Raw genomic sequence first — 21,888 nt, 5'->3', positions numbered from 1 at the left:
AACAACTCCTACAGAACACCTACTGTACGCTGGCAGAAGACCTCAGACCTCCCAAAAGGCAAGAAACTCCCCACGTACCTGGGTAGGGCAAAGCGGAGAGATTCCCGCACAGAGGATCGGTGCCAACCGGCACTCACCAGCCCGAGAGGCTTGTCTGCTCGCCCGCCGGGGCAGGCGGCGCTGGGAGCTGAGGCTCGGGCTTCAGTCGGAGCGCAGGGAGAGGACTGGGGTTGGCGGCGTGAACACAGCCTGAAGGGGCTAATGCACCACAGCTAGCTGGGAGGGAGTCCAGGAAAAAGTTTGGACCTGCCGAAGATGCAAGAGACTTTTTCTTCCCTCTTTGTTTCCTGGTGCACGAGGAGAGGGGATTAAGAGCGCTGCTTGGAGGAGCTCCAGAGACGGGTGTGAGCCGCGGCTGAAAGCATGGACCCTAGAGACGGGCGTGGGACGCTGGGGCTGCTGCCACCGCCACGAGGCCTATGTGCGAGCGCAGGTCACTGTCTACGCCCCCCTTCCAGGGAGCCTGTGAAGCCTGTCACTGCCGGGGTCCCGGGATCCAGGGACAGCTTCCCTGGGAGAACGCACGGCGTGCCTTGGGCTGGTGCAACGTCACGCCGGCCTCTGCCGCTGCAGGCTCCACCCGCACTCCGTGCCCCTCCCTGCCCCCCGGCCTGAGTGAGCCACAGTCCCGGAAGCGGCTGCTCCTTTAACCCTGTCCTGTCTGAGTGAAGAACAGATGCCCTCCGGCGACCTACACGGAGAGGTGGGGCCAAATCCAAAGCTGAGACCCGGGAGCTGTGAGAACAAAGAAGAGAAAGGGAAATCTCTCCAAGCAGCCTCAGAAGCAGTGGATTAAAGCTCCACAATCAACTTGATGTACCCTGCATCTGTGGAATACATGAATAGACAATGAATCATCACAAATTAAGGAGCCAGGAGTCAGTGCTGTGCCTCTGAGGTGGAAGAGCCAACTTCAGGACACTGGTCCACAAGAGACCTCCCAGCTCCACATAATATCAATGGCGAAAATCTTCCAGAGATCTCCATCTCAACACCAGCACCCAGCTTCACTAAACGACCAGCAAGCTACAGTGCTGGACACCCTATGCCAAACAACTAGCAAGGCAGGAACACAACGCCACCCATTAGCAGAGAGGCTGCCTAAAATCATAAAAAGTCCACAGACGCCACAAAATACACCACCAGACGTGGACCTGTCCACCAGAAAGACAAGATCCAGCCTCATCCACCAGAACAGAGTCACTAGTCCCCTCCACCAGGAAGCCTACACAACCCAATGAACCAACCTTAGCCACTGGGGACAGACACCAAAAACAATGGGAACTACGAACCTGCAGCCTGCAAAAAGGAAACCCCAAACACAGTAAGATAAGCAAAATCAGAAGACAGAAAAACACACAGCAGGTGAAGGAGCAAGATAAAAACCTACCAGACCTAAAAAATGAAGAGGTAATAGGCAGTCTACATGAAAAAGAATTCAGAATAATGATAGTAAAGCTGATCCAAGATTCTATTTCCAAGATCCAAAATCTTGGAAATAGAATAGACAAAATGCAAGAAACAGTTAACAAGGACCTAGAAGAACTAAAGATGAATCAAGCATCGATTAAAAACACAATAAATGAAATGAAAAATACTCTAGATGGGATCAATAGCAGAATAACTGAGGCAGAAGAACGGATAAGTGAGGTGGAAGATAAAATAGTGGAAATAACTGATGCAGAGCAAAATAAAGAAAAAAGAATGAAAAGAACAGAGGACAGTCTCAGAGACCTCTGGGACACCATTAAACACACCAACATTCGAATTATAGGGGTTCCAGAAGAAGAAGAGAAAAAGAAAGGGACTGAGAAAATATTTGAAGAGATTATAGTTGAAAACTTCCCTAATATGGGAAAGGAAAGAGTCAATCAAGTCCAGGAGGCACAGAGAGTCCCATACAGAATAAATCCAAGGAGAAATACGCCAAGACACATATTAATCAAACTGTCAAAAATTAAACACAAAGAAATCATATTAAAAGCAGCAAGGGAAAAGCAACAAATAACACACAAGGGAATCTCCATCAGGTTAACAGCTGATCTCTCAGCAGAAACTCTACAAGCCAGAAGGGAGTGGCAGGACATAATTAAAGTGATGAAGGAGAGAAATCTGCAACCAAGATTACTCTACCCAGCAAGGATCTCATTCAGATTTGATGGAGAAATTAAAACGTTTACAGACAAGCAAAAGCTGAGAGAGTTCAGCACCACCAAACCAGCTTTACAACAAATGCTAAAGGAACTTCTCTAGGCAAGAAACACAACAGAAGGAAAAGACCTACAATAATGAACCCAAAACAATCACGGAAATGGGAATAGGAACATACATATCAATAATTACCTTAAATGTAAATGGACTAAATGCTCCCACCAAAAGACACAGATTGGCTGAAAGGATACAAAAACAAGACCCATATATATGCTGTCTACAAGAGACCCACTTCAGACCTAGAGACACATACAGATTGAAAGTAAGGGGATGGAAAAAGATATTCCATGCAAATGGAAACCAAAAGAAAGCTGGAGTAGCAATTCTCATATCAGACAAAATAGACTTTAAAATAAAGACTACTAGAAGAGACAAAGAAGGACACTACATAATGATCAAGGGATCGATCCAAGAAGAAGATATAACAATTGTAAATATTTATGCACCCAACATAGGAGCACCTCAATACATAAGGCAAGTACTAACAGCCATATAAGGGGAAATCGACAGTAACACACTCATAGTAGGGGACTTTAACACCCCACTTTCACCAATGGACAGATCATCCAAAATGAAAATAAATAAGGAAACACAAGCTTTAAATGATACATTAAACAAGATGGACTTAATTGACATTTATAGGACATTCCATCCAAAAACAACAGAATACACATTTTTCTCAAGTGCTCATGGAACATTCTCCAGGATAGATCATAACTTGGGTCACAAATCAAACCTTGATAAATTTAAGAAAATTGAAATTGTATCAAGTATCTTTTCCAACCACAATGCTATGAGACTAGACATCAATTACAGGAAAAGATCTGTAAAAAATACAAACACATGGAGGCTAAACAATACATTACTCAATAACGAAGTGATCACTGAAGAAATCAAAGAGGAAATAAAAAAATACCTAGAAACAAATGACAATGGAGACACGACGACCCAAAACCTATGGGACGCAGCAAAAGCAGTTCTAAGGGGGAAGTTTATAGCAATACAATCCCACCTTAAGAAACAGGAAACATCTCGAGTAAACAACCTGACCCTGCACCTAAAGCAATTAGATAAAGAAGAACAAAAAACCCCCAAAGTTATCAGAAGGAAAGAAATCATAAAGATCAGATCAGAAATAAATGAAAAAGAAATGAAGGAAACAATAGCAAAGATCAATAAAACTAAAAGCTGGTTCTTTAAGAAGATAAACAAAATTGATAAACCATTAGCCAGACTCATCAAGAAAAAAAGGGAGAAGGAGAAGACCCAAATCAATAGAATTAGAAATGAAAAAGGAGAAGTAACAACTGACACTGCAGAAATACAAAAGATCATGAGAGATTACTACAAGCAACTCTATGCCAATAAAATGGACAACCTGGAAGAAATGGACAAATTCTTAGAAATGCACAACCTGCCAAGACTGACTCAGGAAGAAATAGAAAATATGAATAGACCAATCACAAGCACTGAAATTGAAACTGTGATTAAAAATCTTCCAACAAACAAAAGCTCAGGACCAGATGGCTTCACAGCCGAATTCTATCAAACATTTAGAGAAGAGCTAACACCTATCCTTCTCAAACTCTTCCAAAATATAGCAGAGGGAGGAGCACTCCCAAACTCATTCTACGAGGCCACCATCACCTTGATACCAAAACCAGGCAAGAATATGACAAAGAAAGAAAACTACAGGCCAATATCACTGATGAACATAGATGCAAAAATCCTCAACAAAATACTAGCAAACAGAATCCAACAGCACATTAAAAGGATCATACACCATGATCAAGTGGGGTTTATTCCAGGAATGCAAGGATTCTTCAATATACACAAATCAATCAATGTGATACACCATATTAACAAATTGAAGAAGAAAAACCATATGATCATCTCAATAGATGCAGAGAAAGCTTTCGACAAAATTCAACACCCATTTATGATAAAAACCATCCAGAAAGTAGGCATAGAGGGAACTTTCCTCAACATAATAAAGGCCATATATGACAAACCCACAGCCAACATCGTCCTCAATGGTGAAAAACTGAAACCATTTCCACTAAGATCAGGAACAAGACAAGGCTGCCCACTCTCACCACTCTTATCCAACTTAGCTTTGGAAGTTTTAGCCACAGCAATCAGAGAAGAAAAGGAAATAAAAGGAATCCAAATTGGAAAAGAAGAAGTAAAGCTGTCACTGTTTGCAGATGACATGATACTATGCATAGAGAATCCTAAAGATGCTACCAGAAAACTACTAGAGCTAATCAATGAATTTGGTAAAGTAGCAGGATACAAAATTAATGCACAGAAATCCCTGGCATTCCTGTACACTAATGATGAAAAATCTGAAAGTGAAATCAAGAAAACACTCCCGTTTACCATTACAACAAAAAGAATAAAATATCTAGGAATAAACCTACCTAAGGAGACAAAAGACCTGTATGCAGAAAATTATAAGACACTGATGAAAGAAATTAAAGATGATACAAATAGATGGAGAGATGTACCATGCTCCTGGATTGGAAGAATCAATATTGTGAAAATGACTCTACTACCCAAAGCAATCTACAGATTCAATGCAATCCCTATCAAACGACCACTGGCATTTTTCACAGAACTAGAACAAAAAATTTCACAATTTGTTTGGAAAAACAAAAGACCCCGAATAGCCAAAGCAATCTTGAGAATGAAAAACGGAGCTGGAGGAATCAGGCTCCCTGACTTCGGACTATACTACAAAGCTACGGTAATAAAAACAGTGTGGTACTGGCACAAAAACAGAAAGATAGATCAGTGGAACAGGATAGAAAGCCCAGAGATAAACCCACGCACATATGGTCAACTTATCTTTGATAAAGGAGGCAGGAATGTACAGTGGAGAAAGGACAGTCTCTTCAATAAGTGGTGCTGGGAAAACTGGACAGGGACATGTAAAAGTATGAGATTAGATCATTCCCTAACACCATACACAAAAATAAGCTCAAAATGGATTAAAGACCTAAATGTAAAGCCAGAAACTATCAAACTCTTAGAGGAAAACATAGGCAGAACACTCTATGACATAAATCACAGCAAGATCCTTTTGGACCCACCTCCTAGAGAAATGGAAATAAAAACAAAGATAAACAAATGGGACCTAATGAAATTTCAAAGCTTTTGCACAGCAAAGGAAACCATAAACAAGACCAAAAGACAACCCTCAGAATGGGAGAAAATATTTGCAAATGAAGCAACTGACAAAGGATTAATCTCCAAAATTTATAAGCAGCTCATGCAGCTCAATAGCAAAAAAACAAACAACCCAATCCAAAAATGGGCAGAAGACTTAAATAGGCATTTCTCCAAAGAAGATATACAGACTGCCAACAACACATGAAAGAATGCTCAACATCATTAATCATTCGAGAAATGCAAATCAAAACTACAATGAGATATCATCTCACACCAGTCAGAATGGCCATCATCAAGAAATCTAGAAACAATAAATGCTTGAGAGGGTGTGGAGAAAAGGGAACACTCTTGTACTGCTGGTGGGAATGTGAATTGGTACAGCCTCTATGGAGAACAGTATGGAGGTTCCTTAAAAAACTAAAATAGAACTACCATATGACCCAGCAGTCCCACTACTAGGCATATATCCTGAGAAAACCATAATTCAAAAAGAGACATGTACCAAAATGTTCATTGCAGCTCTATTCACAATAGCCCAGAGACGGAAACAACCTAAGTGTCCATCATCAGATGAATGGATAAAGAAGATGTGGCACATATATACAATGGAATATTACTCAGCCATAAAAAGAAACAAAACTGAGCTATTTGTAATGAGGTGGATAGACCTAGAGTCTGTCATACAGAGTGAAGTAAGTCAGAAAGAGAAAGACAAATACCGTATGCTAACACATATATATGGAATTTAAGAAAAAAAAATGTCATGAAGAACCTAGGGGTAAAACAGGAATAAAGACCCAGACCTACTTGAGAATGGACTTGAGGATATGGGGAGGGGGAAGGGTAAGCTGTGACAAAGCGAAAGAGAGGCATGGACATATATACAGTACCAAACGTAAGGTAGATAGATAGTGGGAAGCAGCCGCAGAGCACAGGGAGATCAGCTCGGTGCTTTGTGACTGCCTGGAGGGGTGGGATAGGGAGGGTGGGAGGGAGGGAGACGCAAGAGGGAAGGGATGGGGAAACAGATGTATATATATGACTGATTCACTTTGTTATAAAGCAGAAACTAATAAAACAAAAAAAGCAAACAAAAAAACCCCAAGAAAATCCAGGGTGTGTGCCTCATTGTCATGAAAGCTATGGGTAAGTACCATAGAGTCGAGGTATCCCAGTTCCTCTTCCTTCTTGGCAGCATTTATTCTCATGTGTTCAGGTATCTTATAGTCTGGGGCTGTCTTCAAATTGAAGTCTCCCATGTACAATTGGGCCTCTTTGATGGCTTGAACATCTTTGGGATCTTCATAGTCATCATCAGGTTTACTCTTGTACCTATCAGAAAAACAGAAAACTCAGCCATAAACGTGACAATAAACTCTGATTTGTCTACTTTAGGCATATAATCAAATTCAATCATGAAGCAAAAGCATAATTCTGAGTCTGTGGTGCTGCCTTTTCCTATAGAGCCCAAGATTTTTTTTATGTTAATGGCTATTTTTAAAGCACCTCAAGCAAAATAATAAGTAATAAATAAAAAATAAACAACTAGATGGTGCTGAAATAATCTGAATCATTCTTAGGCTTTGGTTAACTTCAAAGTAATTTAGATCAACATTGTTATTTATTCCCTCAAGAGAAATTACACTTTGGATACAGGTTTGTTGTTGTTGTTTTTTTTTAATCACTAAAATGTTAAAGTTTTTAAAAAACATAAGCGACTGTCATAAAGTTTGTCATAACATTTTCAAAAAAAGGCATGTGATTCAAAATGATAGCACGAGTATGTATGAATTTATCTCCCTCTCTTTTCCCACATTCCATGGAAATGGCACTGTGGGGTGTCAAAGGAAGTAAATCACTAGGAAAGTTGAGAATGGGATAGAAAACCATGAGCAAACTAGTGATAGAGATACATTTCTAGAAGACAGAAAGAAGATGAAATTGTATTAACGGATAAACCAGACCAATGAAAACTCTAGTCCCAGATACCCCCAGGAGAAGGCTATAAAAAGAATTGGATTGGGTCTTCTTGATAGAGTTCCTAGGAGGCTCCAAGCAAAGATGGAGCAGGTATGGAGCAGGGAATGGAATGTTAGACACTATTTGGTAAAATTAATTAGAGGATTGAAAAGGAATGCCTGAACCAGTTGAGCCCTCCCAGCTTTCCCATCTACACACATGCAAGGCAGTAGCAACCTTATACATAAACTAAAACTGAAGAACTAATCTCTACAGAAACTGACCTCTCTGCTTGGGAAATACTAAGGTAGCTATGTATGGGTTGGCACCCCACTGGAGGGGATCTTCATTGGGAGAGCCTAACCTACCTAATTCTTTAAAGTGAAGCCTGTCAGTCAACATGAGCATATAGCTTCAGTCAGCCCTTTAGGGGAAAGCAAACATACGTATAGCAGAGGAAACACATGCCATCTAATGTATTAACTGACAATTGTTCATTTGTGTATAACAGAGCACTAAAAGGAAAGATTAATATTTTTAATGAAAGGAAAGGAAGGAAAGGAAGAAACAAAATACTTCTGCTCTTGCCATGTGAGAGAAACACAGCCCATAATTATCCTCATGCTACAAATAACTAGAACTGAACAAAAATATATAAAACAACTATGTTCAGACATTGAATGATAAGCAGCACAGGACTGTAATTCCTGAGAAAAGTGAAACAAAATAAGTAATCCTTACTGTCTCCTAGTTTCTGCATGGAGGAAATTACCATACTATGGAGTAGGGTTGGAATCCCAGAAATCAGATTTCACAGAGGCCAGAATGGCTAGAATTTTGTGGAAAAGACTATCAGAGCTACACAAATAAATCTATATAGGGCTCTCTTGAGTTTTTGGCTGAGTATTAATTTGTACACTTGTAATGTGAAACACCATGAAGGTGAACAAAGAACATCTGGGGAAAGTCAAATACTGGGAAGCTGTAAGATAACTAATTCTCATAGTTTACACATGGCTGGGACTTGCTTATGATCCCACCAGCTAAAGAGACCTTGTTAAATGTAGAAGACATTCAGTAGAAATCCCAAAAGAGTCATGCCTTCAAAGTAGGAGAAACAGAAGATTTAGACAATATTATTAATCACCTTGTCCTCATTGACACGTATGGAACAATACACCCAAGAATACAAGAATACACACTCTTTTTCAAGCACACATTGAACTTTAACTAAGAGACTATATGCAGGCCTATACAATTTCCAATAAATTTAAAAGAATTTTAATCACACAGACTATTTTCACACAGACCACAAAAAATTAAATTAGAAATCAAACAGAAAGATATTTTTTAAAACCTCAAAATATTTGGAAACTAAATAGCACATTTTAAAATAAACCACAAGTCAAGGAAGAAATCACAAGGGATACTAGAAAATATTTTGGACTGAATAATAATGAAACTATATCAAAACTAGTGGAATGCAGCTCAGGGCTTAGAGGGAAATTTTTACTTTAAATACTTACATTAGAAGAAAAGTATAAAATCAAAGTTTACACCTCAACAAGAAAGAAAAGAGTTAATTAAACCCAATCAAACTAGAATGAAAGAAATGATATAGAACAGAAACCAGTGACATAGAAATCAGACAAACAATATTTTTTAATCTATAACCAAAAGCTAGTTGCTTAAAAAAATTAATAAACTTGATAAACCTCTTGCTGGAATGATCAAGAAAGAGAGAAGATACAAATTAACTATGTCAAAAATAAAAGAGGAAAACACAACAGATACTACAGAAATTAAAATAATAATAAGGGAATAGTATTATTTGAACTATATTATGCCAATAAATCTGATGAAATGCACAAATTCCTTGAAAGACACAAATTACCAAAACTGACCCAAGAAGAAATGGAAGATCTGAACAGCATTGTAATAATTTAAATTTTGAGTTTATAATTTACAACCTTCCTTCAAAGAATACTCCAGGTCCAGATGGCTTTACTGATAAGTCTTATCAAATATTTAAGGAAGAAATAATACCAAGCCTAAACAAAGTCTTTCAGAAAATAGAAAAGAAAAACTTCAACTCTTTTTATGAAACCACAGTTATCCTGATAACAACCCAGAGAAGACATTGCATAAAAATAAAACTAGAGAACAATATTCTTCATTAATAAGATACAAAAGTCCTTAACAAATTACTAGCAAATCAAATCCAGCAAAATATTTTTTGAAAATATCAAGTCTATTTTATTTTACTGTTTCATTGAGATATAATTGACATACAATATTGTATTAGTTTAAGGTATACAACATAATGATTTGATATGTGTATATAGCAAAACATTTACCACAATAAATTTAGTTAACATCTATCACCACACACTGTTATAATTTTTTCCTTATACTTAGAATTATTAAGATTGACTCTCTCAGCTCAAATACACAAAACAGTATTGTTAATAGTCACCATGTGGTAAGTTACATTCCCAGAACTTATTTATCTTATAACTGCAAGTTTGTATTTTTGACCACTTTTACCCATTTCTCCCATCCCCCCCAACACCCCTTGCCTCTAGCAACCACCAATCTGCTGTTTCAATAAGGTCAGATTTTTTTAGATTCCACATACAAGTGAGATCATATAGTATGTATCTTTCTCTGTCAAACTTGTTTCACTTAGTATAATGCCCTCAAGGTCCATTTGTGTTGTCACAAATGGCAGGGCTGCTTTCTTTTTTTATAGCTGAATAATATTCTGTTGTACAGTATATATGTGCCACAACTTTTTTTAATCCATTCATCCATCAGTGGAGATTTAGGTTGTTTTCCTGTCTTGGCTATTACAAATACAATGAATATGGGGGTACAGATATCTCTGAGATAATGATTTTATCTCCATTGTATATATAACCAGGAGGGGTTGTTTTCCTGTCTTGGCTATTACAAATACAATGAATATTGGGGTACAGATATCTCTGAGATAATGATTTTATCTCCATTGTATATATAACCAGGAGGGGAATTGCTGGATTATATGGTAGTTCTATTTTTAATTTTTTGAGGAATCCCCACACTGTTTTCCACAGTGGCTACACCAACTTATGTTCCCACCAACAGTACACAAGGATTCTCTTTTCTCCACACCCTCACCAACAGTTGTTATCTCTTGTCCTTTTGATGACAGACATTCTAACAGGTGTGAAATGGTATTTCATTGTGGGTTTGATTCGCATTTCCCTGATGATTAGTGATGCAGAACACTTTCACATACCTGTTGGCCATCTGTATGCCTTCTTTGGAAAAATGTCTATTTAGTTCCTCTGTCCATTTTTATTTTATTTTATTTGTTATTGAGTTGTATGAGTTCTTTATACATTTTGGATATTAACTCCTTATCAGATATATGATTGCAAATATTTTCTCCCATTCCATGAGTTGCCTTTTCATTTTGTTGATGGTTTCCTTTGATGTACAGAAGCTTTTTATTTAATGTAGTACAGTTATTTATTTTTTGTTTTTATTGCCTTTGTTTTTGATGTTAAATCCAAAACAAATCATTGCAAGGCTGATGTCATGGAGCTTACCACCTATTTTTTTCCTAGAGTTTTATGGTTTCAGGTCTTACATTCAAGTCTTTAATCCATTTTAAGTTTCTTTTTTTGTATGGTGTGAGATAGTGGTCCAGTTTTCCCAGCCCCATTTATTGAAGAGACTCTCTTTCCTCATTGCATATTCTTGGCTCCTTTGTCTTAAATTGACCATATACGCATGGGTTTATTTCTGAGCTCTCTATTCTATTTTATTAGCCTATATATCTCTTCTTATGCCAGCACCATACTGTTTTGATTGCTACAGCTTTGTAATATAGTTTTGAAATCAGGGAGTGTGATAGCTCCAGCTTTGATCTTCTTTCTCAAGATTGCTTTGGTTTCTTGGGGTCTTTGGTTCTGTACAATATTTAGTATTTTTTTCCATTTCTATGGAAAATGCTATTGGCATTTTGATAGGGGTTGCACTGAATCTGTAGATTGCTTTAGATACTATGGATATTTTAACAATACTATGTCTTCTAATCCATAAGCACAGAATATCTTTCCATTTATTTGTGTTTTCTTTTTTTTTTTTTATTTTTTTTTTTATTTTTTTTGCTGTACGCGGGCCTCTCACTGTTGTGGCCTCTCCCGTTGCGGAGCACAGGCTCCGGACGCACAGGCCCAGCGGCCATGGCTCACGGGCCCAGCCGCTCCGCGGCATATGGGATCCTCCCAGACCGGGGCACGAACCCGTATCCCCTGCATCGGCAGGCGGACTCTCAACCACTGCGCCACCAGGGAGGCCCTATTTGTGTTTTCTTTAATTTCTATCTCACTGTTCTTATACTCTTTGGTGTACAGATATTTTACCTTCTTGGTTAAATTTATTTCTTAGTATTTTATTCTTTTTGATGTGGTTGTAAATTTGATTTCTTTCTTAATTTCTCTTTCTGATAGTTCATAATTGGTGTATAGGAACACAACTGATTTTTGTGTATTGATTTTGTATCCTGCAACTTTATTGAATTTGTTTATTAGTTCTAATGGTATTTTGGTGGAGTCTTTAAGATTTTCTTTATATAATATGACATCTGCAAACAGAGATAGCTTTACTTCTTCCTTTGGATGCCTTTTATTTCTTTTCTTGCCTAACTACTCTGGCTAGAACTTTCATTCTTATGTTGAATAGAAGTAACAATAGTGAGTATCCTTGTCTTGTTCCTGACCTTAGAGGGAAAGCTTTCAGCTCTTCACCACTGAGTATAATGTTAGCTGTGGGTTTGTCATATATGGCCTTTATAATGTTGAGTTATGTTCCTGCTATATCCAGTGTGCTGTGAGTTTTTATTATGAATGGACGTTGAACTTGGTCAATGCTTTTTCTGCAGCTATTGAAATGATATGATTTTTATCTTTTGTTAATGTGATATGTCACACTGATTTGTGGATGTTCAATCATCCTTGCATCCCTAGAATAAATACCACTTGATCATGGTATATTATCCCTTTAATATGTTGTTGAATTCAGTTTACTAAATTTGTTGAGGATTTTTGCATCTATGTTCATCAGGGATACTGGTGCAAAGAAGGGTATGTGTGTGTGACAGAGAGAAAGGGAGATGGAAGCAGAGAGAGCAAGACAGAGTGAGCCAGAGAGTAAAAAGAGCTAGTAAGCTTTTGAAATCTCCACAGATTAAATTTCCACTGATGCCTGAGCTTGGTGGAGCAGCTCAAAAATGATTGAGTAACTACTGTCTAAAGTAAAGCTCATAGAAGCAGAATTCAGTAGCTTCTCCTAAGGCAACACCAGGTTTAGGATTCTGGTCCAAGGTGGTGACATATGAGGCTCCTGAACTCACCATCTCCTACAGACACACCAAATCTACAGCTATTCACAGTATAATTACCTCTGAAAGAAGTTCAGAAACTAGCGGAATGATTCCCACACGTTGGTTAATGAAAAAATACACATATTGAAATGGATCTTGGCACACTCTCAGCCACTGGGGGCCATTAAGAACAAAGAATATGTCTTGGATAATCACAAAGGTCTAAGAGAGAATGAAGATCTCAGGCCAGGCTGAAAGATAAGGCTCATCTCCCATGAGACCAGATGACTGTACTACTGTAAACTACTGTAAAGAATCTGAAAAAAAGCTAATACACCAAGTAAGCTTAGCAACATCATTAGATTAAAGATAAATATGAGAAAAATCAATTGAGAGGAGTTCCACTTCCAGGAAGATGGAATAGACCCACATTTTGCTACTTTTTCCAGCAAGCAGAAAATAAAAACCCTGGACATTATATATAAAACAAATATAAGAAGATTCTGAAAGGTGAAAAGGAGGTAGGCCACAAAAAACCTTGGGACCCAAGGAAGTATATGATGGCAAGTTCTCTGGGTTTTATTTTTGCCTTGTATATCTCAGAACTTGGAGCTAAAGAAAACAGAAACTCATGTCATATGATCTGTCAATCCCACTCCTGGACATATATTTGGACAAAATATAATTCAAAAAGATACATGCACCTCTATGTTCATAGCAGCACTATTCACAATAGTCAAGACATGGAAACAACCTAAATGTCCATTGACAGATTAATAGGTAAAGACGATGTGGTACACATACACAATGAAATACTACTCAGCCATAAAAAGAATGAAGTAATGCCATTTGCAGCAACATGGGTGGACTTAGAGATTATCATACTAAGTGAAGTTAAGTCAGAAAGAGAAAGACAAATACCGTAAGGTATCCCTTAGAAGTGGAATCTAGAATATGACACAAATGAACCTATCTATGAAACAGAAACATACTCACAGACATAGAGAACAGACTTGTGGTTGTCAAAAGGGAGGGGGCATGGGGGAGCGATGGATAGGGAGTTTGGGGTTAGCAGATGCAAACTATTTTATATAGAATGGATAAACAACAAGGTCCTACTTTATAGCACAGGGAACTATATTCAATATCTTGTGATAGGGGCTTCCCTGGTGGTGCAGTGGTTGAGAATCAACCTGCCAATGCAGGGGTCACAGGTTCGAGCCCTGGTCTGGGAAGATCCCACATGCCGCAGAGCAACTAGGCTCGTGAGCCACAACTACTGAGCCTGTGCGTCTGAAGCCTGTGCTCTGCAACAAGAGAGGCCATGATAGTGAGAGGCCTGTGCACCACAATGAAGAGTGGCCCCTGCTTGCCACAACTAGAGAAAGCCCTCACACAGAAACGAAGACCCAACACAGCCAAAAAACATAAATAAATAAATTAATTTAAAAAAGAGAAATCTATAAAAAAAATCTTGTGATAAACCATAATGTCTCAAAATATAAAAAAGAATGTATATAAATGTATAACTGAATCACTTTGCTATACAGCAGAAATCAACACAACATTGTAAGTCAACTATGCTTCAATTAAAAAAAAAGAAAGAAAACAGTAACTCAGAAACCCCAGTGTGTTTAGACAACAAAAGCCCAACAAAATCCTTCTCTCTCTAGCTAAAGCATCAAGAACAGAATGGCAAGAGAAAAAACTTATAGACACTAAACTCTCTACTCCAGCCGATTCCACAGGAAAAAAAAAATGTAGTGCTACTTCCACCCATGCCAGCAAAGGCCAAGTGGGAGTCTAAACTTCCTCCATCACCAGGCTTTAACAAGGCAACGCAACCCCAACAGAGTGGTGTTAGAGAAAGTGAGTCCTGGGAACCAGGACTTTCATCACCAGTGTGTGGAACAAACCTCCCTACCACAGTGTGAGTGGAGACCCCAAAGGGAATCTGGATTTCCACTCCTGCCTAGCAGTAACAAGGTGATCTACCCCTCCCCCTCCCTGCTGCAGTTGTGTATGAGGAGCCCTAGTGGAGAGTAATGATTTTCACCATGCTCCACAGTAACAGTGGAGGACAACTGGAGAGCAAAGTGGTATTAGTGGGAGCCTAGTGGAATCTGGAGCACCAACTTTGACCAGCGAGTAGACCCTTCCTTCCTAAGGTGTCAACTGGAGAAGAATGGGTAACCTGGACTTCTATACTCATAATAAGATGACACTCCTCCTTATCCTGCTGAAATCAGAGAAAGTCAGCTAAAACAGACTGTGATTAGTCATGTATTCATAATGTAATACCTAGAGCAAACACTAAAAAGCTACACAAAATGATGCACTCAAAAACATTACAGATTAATCATATTGGAACTCTAAAATATTCAAGTAACCACAGGAAAGCAAGAAAAAGAAGAAAAATGAAAAATAGAGAATAGAAAACAAAATATAAAATAGCAGATATAAGCCCTAAACATTGATAATTACATTAAGTGTAAATGGTCTAAATACACCCAGTGAAGAACTGAGATTGACAGAGTGGGTTTAAAAACATAACCCAACTATATGCTGTCAAAAACACACTAAAGTCAAATGTAGCTATATGAGCAGATTGAAATAAAAGAATGAAAAGTTACACCATCAGTACTGAATGCTTCTCCCCTAAGATCAGGAACAACTTGTGGACACCAGCTCTCCCTATGCTATTTCAACATGGTACTGGAAGTCTTAGCCAGTGCAGTAGGAAAGGAAAAGAAAAGAAGAGGCAAACAGATTGGATACAAAGAAATAAAACTGTCTCTATTCACAGATTACATGATTGTCTACACAGAAATTCCCAAGGAACCTACAAAAATATTCTCAGAACTAATATGACAGTTCAGCAAGTTTACAGAATACTAGATAAACCTAAAAAATACAATTTTATTTCTATACCATGAACACATAGGTATCAAAATTAAAAACAATACCATTTACAATTGGTCCCAAAAGTGAAATATCTGTGTGTAAATCTAACAAGATATATATAGGACTTTTATATTAAAAACAACAAAATACTGATGAAATCAAAGGAGATCTAAGTAAATGTAGAGTCATACTATGTCCATGGATTAGAAGACAACATAATAAATATGTCAATTCTCCACAAACTGATAAACAGAATTAAAATAATTCCTAAAGAATTTCAGCAAGATTTTTGGGGGGTAAATATATGATTTATATGGAAAGGCAAAATAACTAGAATGGTTAAAATAATTTTGAAAAAGAAGAATAAGATGAAAGGAATCAGTTTACCCAATTTCAAGACTTATTACATAGCTACAGTAATCAAGACACTATGGTATTGGCAAAGGGATAGACATATAGATTAATGGAACAGAAAGCAAACCCAGAAATAGACCCACACAAATATGCCTAAATAATTTCTGACAAAGGTGCAAAAGCAATTCAATGGAGGAAAGAGAGCCTTTTCAACAAATGGTGTTAGAGCAATTAGTCATCCACAGGCAAAAAAAAAAAAAGATGAAATTACATCTAAATCCCACATTTTACACATCTTACACAAAAATGAACACCAAAATGGATCATAGACTTAAATGTAAAATGTAAAACTATAAAACCTTTAGAAGAAAAATAGGAGAAAATCTTTGGGACCTATGGCTAGGCAGAGTTCTTAGACCTGGTACCAAAAACAAGATTCATAGGGAAAAAAAATCAATAAATTGTCTTCAACCTAATTAAAAACTTTTGCTCTGAAAAAGATCCTGTTAAGGGAATAAAAAGACAAGCCACAGACTAGGAGAAAATATTTGCAAATAAAATATCCAACACAGTACTCATGTCTAGAATATACAAAGAACTCTCAAAAGTCAACAGTATAAGATAAACACTGTTATCTGAACATGAGCAAAAGACATGAAGAGATATTTAACCAAAGATATAAAGGTGGAAAACAAATAAATGAAAAGATGTGCTTGTTAAATGAAAGTACCTTTAGAGACCTAAAGATGAAGACCCAAACTATAAGATGTTAGAAGAACGTACAGGAGTAATATCTTCTTAATGTTGGGATAGAAAAGAATTTCTTAATTCTTAAAAATCACTGAATATATTAGTAAAATGAAATTCCTAGACCTGAAACTCAAGGGGTCACTGAAGGTCCACCACAGTATCACCACCCTGAAAGATCCACCTAACTTGACTTTAATATCTCTATCGGTTTCTATTTCTTTTAGTTCTTTAATACCAATGTCAATAAATGTAAAGATTTTAAAAGACATTTTGAGACTCATTAAAACAAAAGATTTCAGGTAAAAAAACTTACATTTCCTCCCATTCTTTTTTTCGCTGCTGAATTTTCAGTTGGGCCCTTTCAGCCTTTAATATAAGTTTCCTTGTTTTCTCAATTTGATTTTCCACCATAATTTCACTTAGGGTTTTAGGTCGAAATTTCTTCCCTTTTTCTATGATTGATTCTTCTGGCACACTAATACTCCCACCTGTACAGAGAGTCAACATTTTTTTTCAATCTTTTTTAAACATCAAAATAAAACTTTCAAATATTGTTTTTAACCTGCCACATTTTAAAAATCCAAGAATATAATGAATGTGTAATATATATAATAATCTGCAGTATATATTAAGCAACTACCATGAATTAAATCCCATAAGTATTTTAGAATACCAAAATAAAGAGATCTAAATCACAATTTTTGCTCCTCCGAACCTTATTAAAAAGTTGGTGAGATAACAATTAGAGAACAAGATAATGAATAACAGACCACTGACAGATATTGGGAAGCAGGGAAAGAGTGTCTGTAACATGATGATCGGGGAAGGGAAAAGCAAGTGAGTCCTATTTGACATGTATAATTTAAGGTGACATATACCAACTGCAGTGGTCTGTGACCAATCAAAAAACTGGTCAGAAACACACAAATCTAGAATTTAAAAATTATGGGCTTTATCACAGACACATGAAAAAATGCTCAACATCACTAGTCATCAGGGAAATGCAAATCAAAACCACAATGAGATATCACCTCACACCTGTCAGAATTGCTGTTATCAAAAAGATGACAAATAACAAGTGTTGGTGAGGAGATAGAGAAAAGGAAGCCTTTGTGCACTGCTGGTAGGAATGTAAATTAGTGCAGCCACTATAGAAAACAGTATGGGGGTTCCTCAAAAATTAAAAATAGAACTACCATATGACCCAGGAATTCTACTTCGGATATTTTTCTAAAGGGAAAAAACCCCACTAATTCAAAAAATATATGTGCCCCTATGTTCACTGCAGCATTATTTACAATAGCCAAGATATGGAAGCAACCTAAGTGTCTATCGATAGGTGAACAGATAAAGAAGATGTGGTATACATATATATGTTATACACACACACAATGGAATATTACTCAGCCATAAAAAATAAAATCTTGCCATTTGTGACAACATGGATGACCTAGAGGGTATCAGACTGAAATAAGTCAGACAAAGAAAAATACTGCATGATTTCTCTAATATGTGGAATCTAAAAAAACAAAACAAATGAACAAACATAATAAAACAGAAACAGACTCATAGATATAGAAAACAAACAGCTGGTTGCCAGAGGGGAGGGGGAGAGGGGATGAAATAGGTGAGGGAGATCAAGAGGTACAAACTTCCAGTTACAAAATAAATGAGTCTGGGGATGAAATGTACAGCATAGGAAACACAGTCAATAACATAGTAATAATTTTGTATGGTAACAGATGATAACTAGACTTATTATGGTGATCATTCTGTAATGTATAGAAATATGGAATCACTATGTTGCATACCTAGAACTAACAGTTTTGTAGGTCAGTTATACTTCTATAACAATTAATTAATTAAAATAATTGATTTTATCAGTTATAAGTATCTACTGGGGGAATTACTCTATTTATGTTCAAGTTGCATAGAGATATACTTTGGATATACACAAAAAAAGTTAAATAATATGGATGGTCATATAGTTACAAGCTACCATTTCATTTCATATTTCAAATATATGGCACCATGGTAAAATAATAGTTTAATGTGGCCTGAGTGGCCACAGAAAGGCTTTATGTAGAAGTGTAATTTGTATATATAAAATAGATAACCAACAAGGTCCTACTGTATAGCACAGGGAACTATACTCAATATTTTGTAATAACCAATAAGGGAAAAGAATCTGATAAAGAATATAAATATAACAATCACTGTGCTGTACACCTGAAACTAACACAACATTGTAAATCAACTATACTTCAATTAAAAAAATAAAAGTATAATTTGATCTGGATCCCCAAGGACTGGGGAGAATTCAGAGGGGAGAGGAGTGAATTGGTCACTCCATCAGGAACCTGGATGTGGAAGTTTCAGACATAATTAGGAAGCAACAAGCAGGACAATAAGCTAAACGTGCCAATCACGCAGTATGAGAATGAGCTATTGGAAATAAATTAGGGATATTGTGGAAGGATTAAATATGGGGATAATGGTTTCAGATTTTATCCTAGAGGCAGAAAGAAGCCATTAAAGGTTTCTCAATGAAGAGAGTGAACCAGTATTAAGGTCAGTACTGTATCCTGGGCACTAGTCTAGATCTGGCCAGGCTACAGTGACCTTTATCTTTTTTTTTTTTTTTTTTTTGCGGTACGCGGGCCTCTCACTGTTGTGGCCTCTCCCACTGCGGAGCACAGGCTCCGGACGTGCAGGCCCAGCGGCCATGGCTCACGGGCCCAGCCGCTCCATGGCACGTGGGATCTTCCCAGACCAGGACATGAACCCGCGTCCCCTGCATCGTCAGGCAGACTCTCAACCACCGCGCCACCAGGGAAGCCCCAGTGACCTTTATCTTTGACTGGGCTCTGCAAGCCATTCCCAGAATTCCTGTCTTCCTCCTACTCACCTGCAGTCATCCTGCAGGCAGTCACAAGAGGCAGGGTGCAGGGATTAGAGGCACTATTTTCACATCTGTATTCTCAGCTCATCACTCTGTTTAAAGCATACACTCTTGGAAAAGAGTGTGAAATGCTGTGTTCTAGCCCTACCCTCTGAGATGGGGCCCAGGAATCTGGGAACAAACACTGCCTAGGAAAACTAGCATCTGGGGAAATCCTAGATTTAAGAACAGCTGGACATGGGAAGTGCTCACAAAAAGATAATTCAACTTTGAAATTTTAATAACTAGGGATTTAAAAGCCTTCTTGTCATTTATGTTACCTGTATCTCTCTGACTGTCCTTTCTTCTAGTTCCTTCTTTTTCAAACCTCTCAAATTTGCTCGCTCTTCTCTCCGATTGACTTGGCCGTTTGGATTTGGAGTATTTAGAGGGCTTCACAAGCCTATAGGAGGATATCTTGTGATCACTTTGTATGGCATGAACCACAATAGTATCGATTTCCAATGAATCACGAAATCTGAAGGAAAAAAAGTATTTGCAATCATCACCATTTCAATCATGCTGCATGATTATTACATAATAAGATCACAATGTACTATGCTGATAAATGATACCATTATATCACACTGGATCCAAAATTCAACCATGCATATACCAACCCAACAAGGATGTAGTGGAAGTTGAATAGGACTTGGTTAAAGAGCAAGTAGAATTTTCTTCTTAATGAAAATACTAAACATCTCATTATAAACAGTATAATACCATTGTTTTGATAGTATGAAGAGTCAAAAATTTTCAGACAGACTGCAGTTTAAAGGTAAATGGATTATATCAAACTCTGAGGAAATGTAATTCATCTTCCTATCTATTATCTCATTTATTATATATAATATTTCATATATTACATATACGATAGATAACAGGTGGTGATACATGTATGTACATATTACCCTATTTGTCTTTATAAAAAACATTAAGCTCAGGAATCTGTACTACTCTCCAGTTCAACTTTCTCTTATAGCTCATAGACATCTATCTTTTAAAAGTTCTTCATCAATTTAATTGTTGTTATTTTTTGCTGGTTCACAATTATTTCCTCATCTTTTTATGTCTAAGTTGATTTATAGATTCAATGTAATTCCAACCAAAATCCTAGGTTTTGTCGTGAAAGTTGACAAACTTATTCTGTGCAAAGGACCTAAGCAATATTGAAGGTGAAGAACAATCCAGAGGGTTCATAATATCAGATGTCAAGAATAATTAAGGTCTTGTGACACTAGCACAAAAACAGACAGCCAATGGAATAAAATGAAGTGTTTAGAAACAGACCCACATATATGTGGTTACCGGATTTTTGACAAAAGCATCACTACAATCTAGTAAGGAAAGGATGGTCTTTTCAGTGAATGACAGTGGGCCAACTGGATATCCATATAGAAACAAAAGACACTTGATCTCTATCTTACACCACCCACAAAAATTACCCAAGATAGATAATGGCAAAACAGTAGAGCTTCTAAAAGAAAATGGAGAATTATTTCATGAATTGGGAATAGGCAAAGATTCCTTAACTACAACATAAAAGCACTAACCATAAAAAGTTAGTGAAAATATTGATAAATTACAAAGGAAAACATTGATAAACTAAACTTTATTAAAATTAAAAACTTCTGTTCAAAAAGATACTATAATGAGGATGAAAAGACAAGCCACAGAGTAGAGCAAGATATTTTACATGTGTGCATACACACACATAGATATGTCATACATACATGTCATGTGTATGATTAGACTCATCCAGAATATAAGTCCCACAACCCAATTTTTTTTTCCACAACCCAATTTTTAAATGAACAAAAGACTTGAGCAAACCCCTAACAAAAGAGAATATAAAAATAACCAATAAGTATAGGAAAAGGTACTGAAGATCGTCACTCATCTGGAAAATGCCAATTTAAATCACATTGAGACACTACTACAGAATAGCTGAAATTTAAAGAGCTGACAATGCCCAGTGATGGCAAGCATAAGTGTTATGGGTTGAATTGTGTCCCCCAAAAAGAATATGAAGTCCTAACCCCCCAGGCACCTCAGAATATGACCTTATCTGGAAATAAGTTCTTAACAGAGGGAATCAAGTTAAAATGAGATCATTAGGGTGGATCCTAATCCAACATGACTGGTGTCCTCATAAAAGGAGAAA

General features: G+C 37.2%; 1 protein-coding gene across 2 annotated transcripts in view; it reads right to left on the bottom strand.

Annotated features, from left to right (window-relative positions):
• CFAP44 (cilia and flagella associated protein 44) overlaps positions 1-21,888 on the bottom strand; it is a 136,748-nt gene that overhangs the window by 36,139 nt on the left and 78,721 nt on the right. For both annotated transcript variants that reach the window (XM_082625891.1, XM_082625890.1), the window contains 3 exons: positions 20,006-20,202; positions 17,097-17,271; positions 6,600-6,777 (listed from right to left, as the gene is read on the bottom strand). In XM_082625891.1, the coding sequence (XP_082482017.1) occupies positions 6,600-6,777; positions 17,097-17,271; positions 20,006-20,202 (550 nt within the window). The remainder of the gene's footprint in view (positions 1-6,599; positions 6,778-17,096; positions 17,272-20,005; positions 20,203-21,888) is intronic.

This window comes from Mesoplodon mirus (genome assembly GCF_964341445.2).
Source record: "Mesoplodon mirus genome assembly, chromosome: 6".
Classification (NCBI taxonomy): domain Eukaryota; kingdom Metazoa; phylum Chordata; class Mammalia; order Artiodactyla; family Ziphiidae; genus Mesoplodon; species Mesoplodon mirus.
This window is presented reverse-complemented; position numbering and strand designations above follow the sequence as displayed.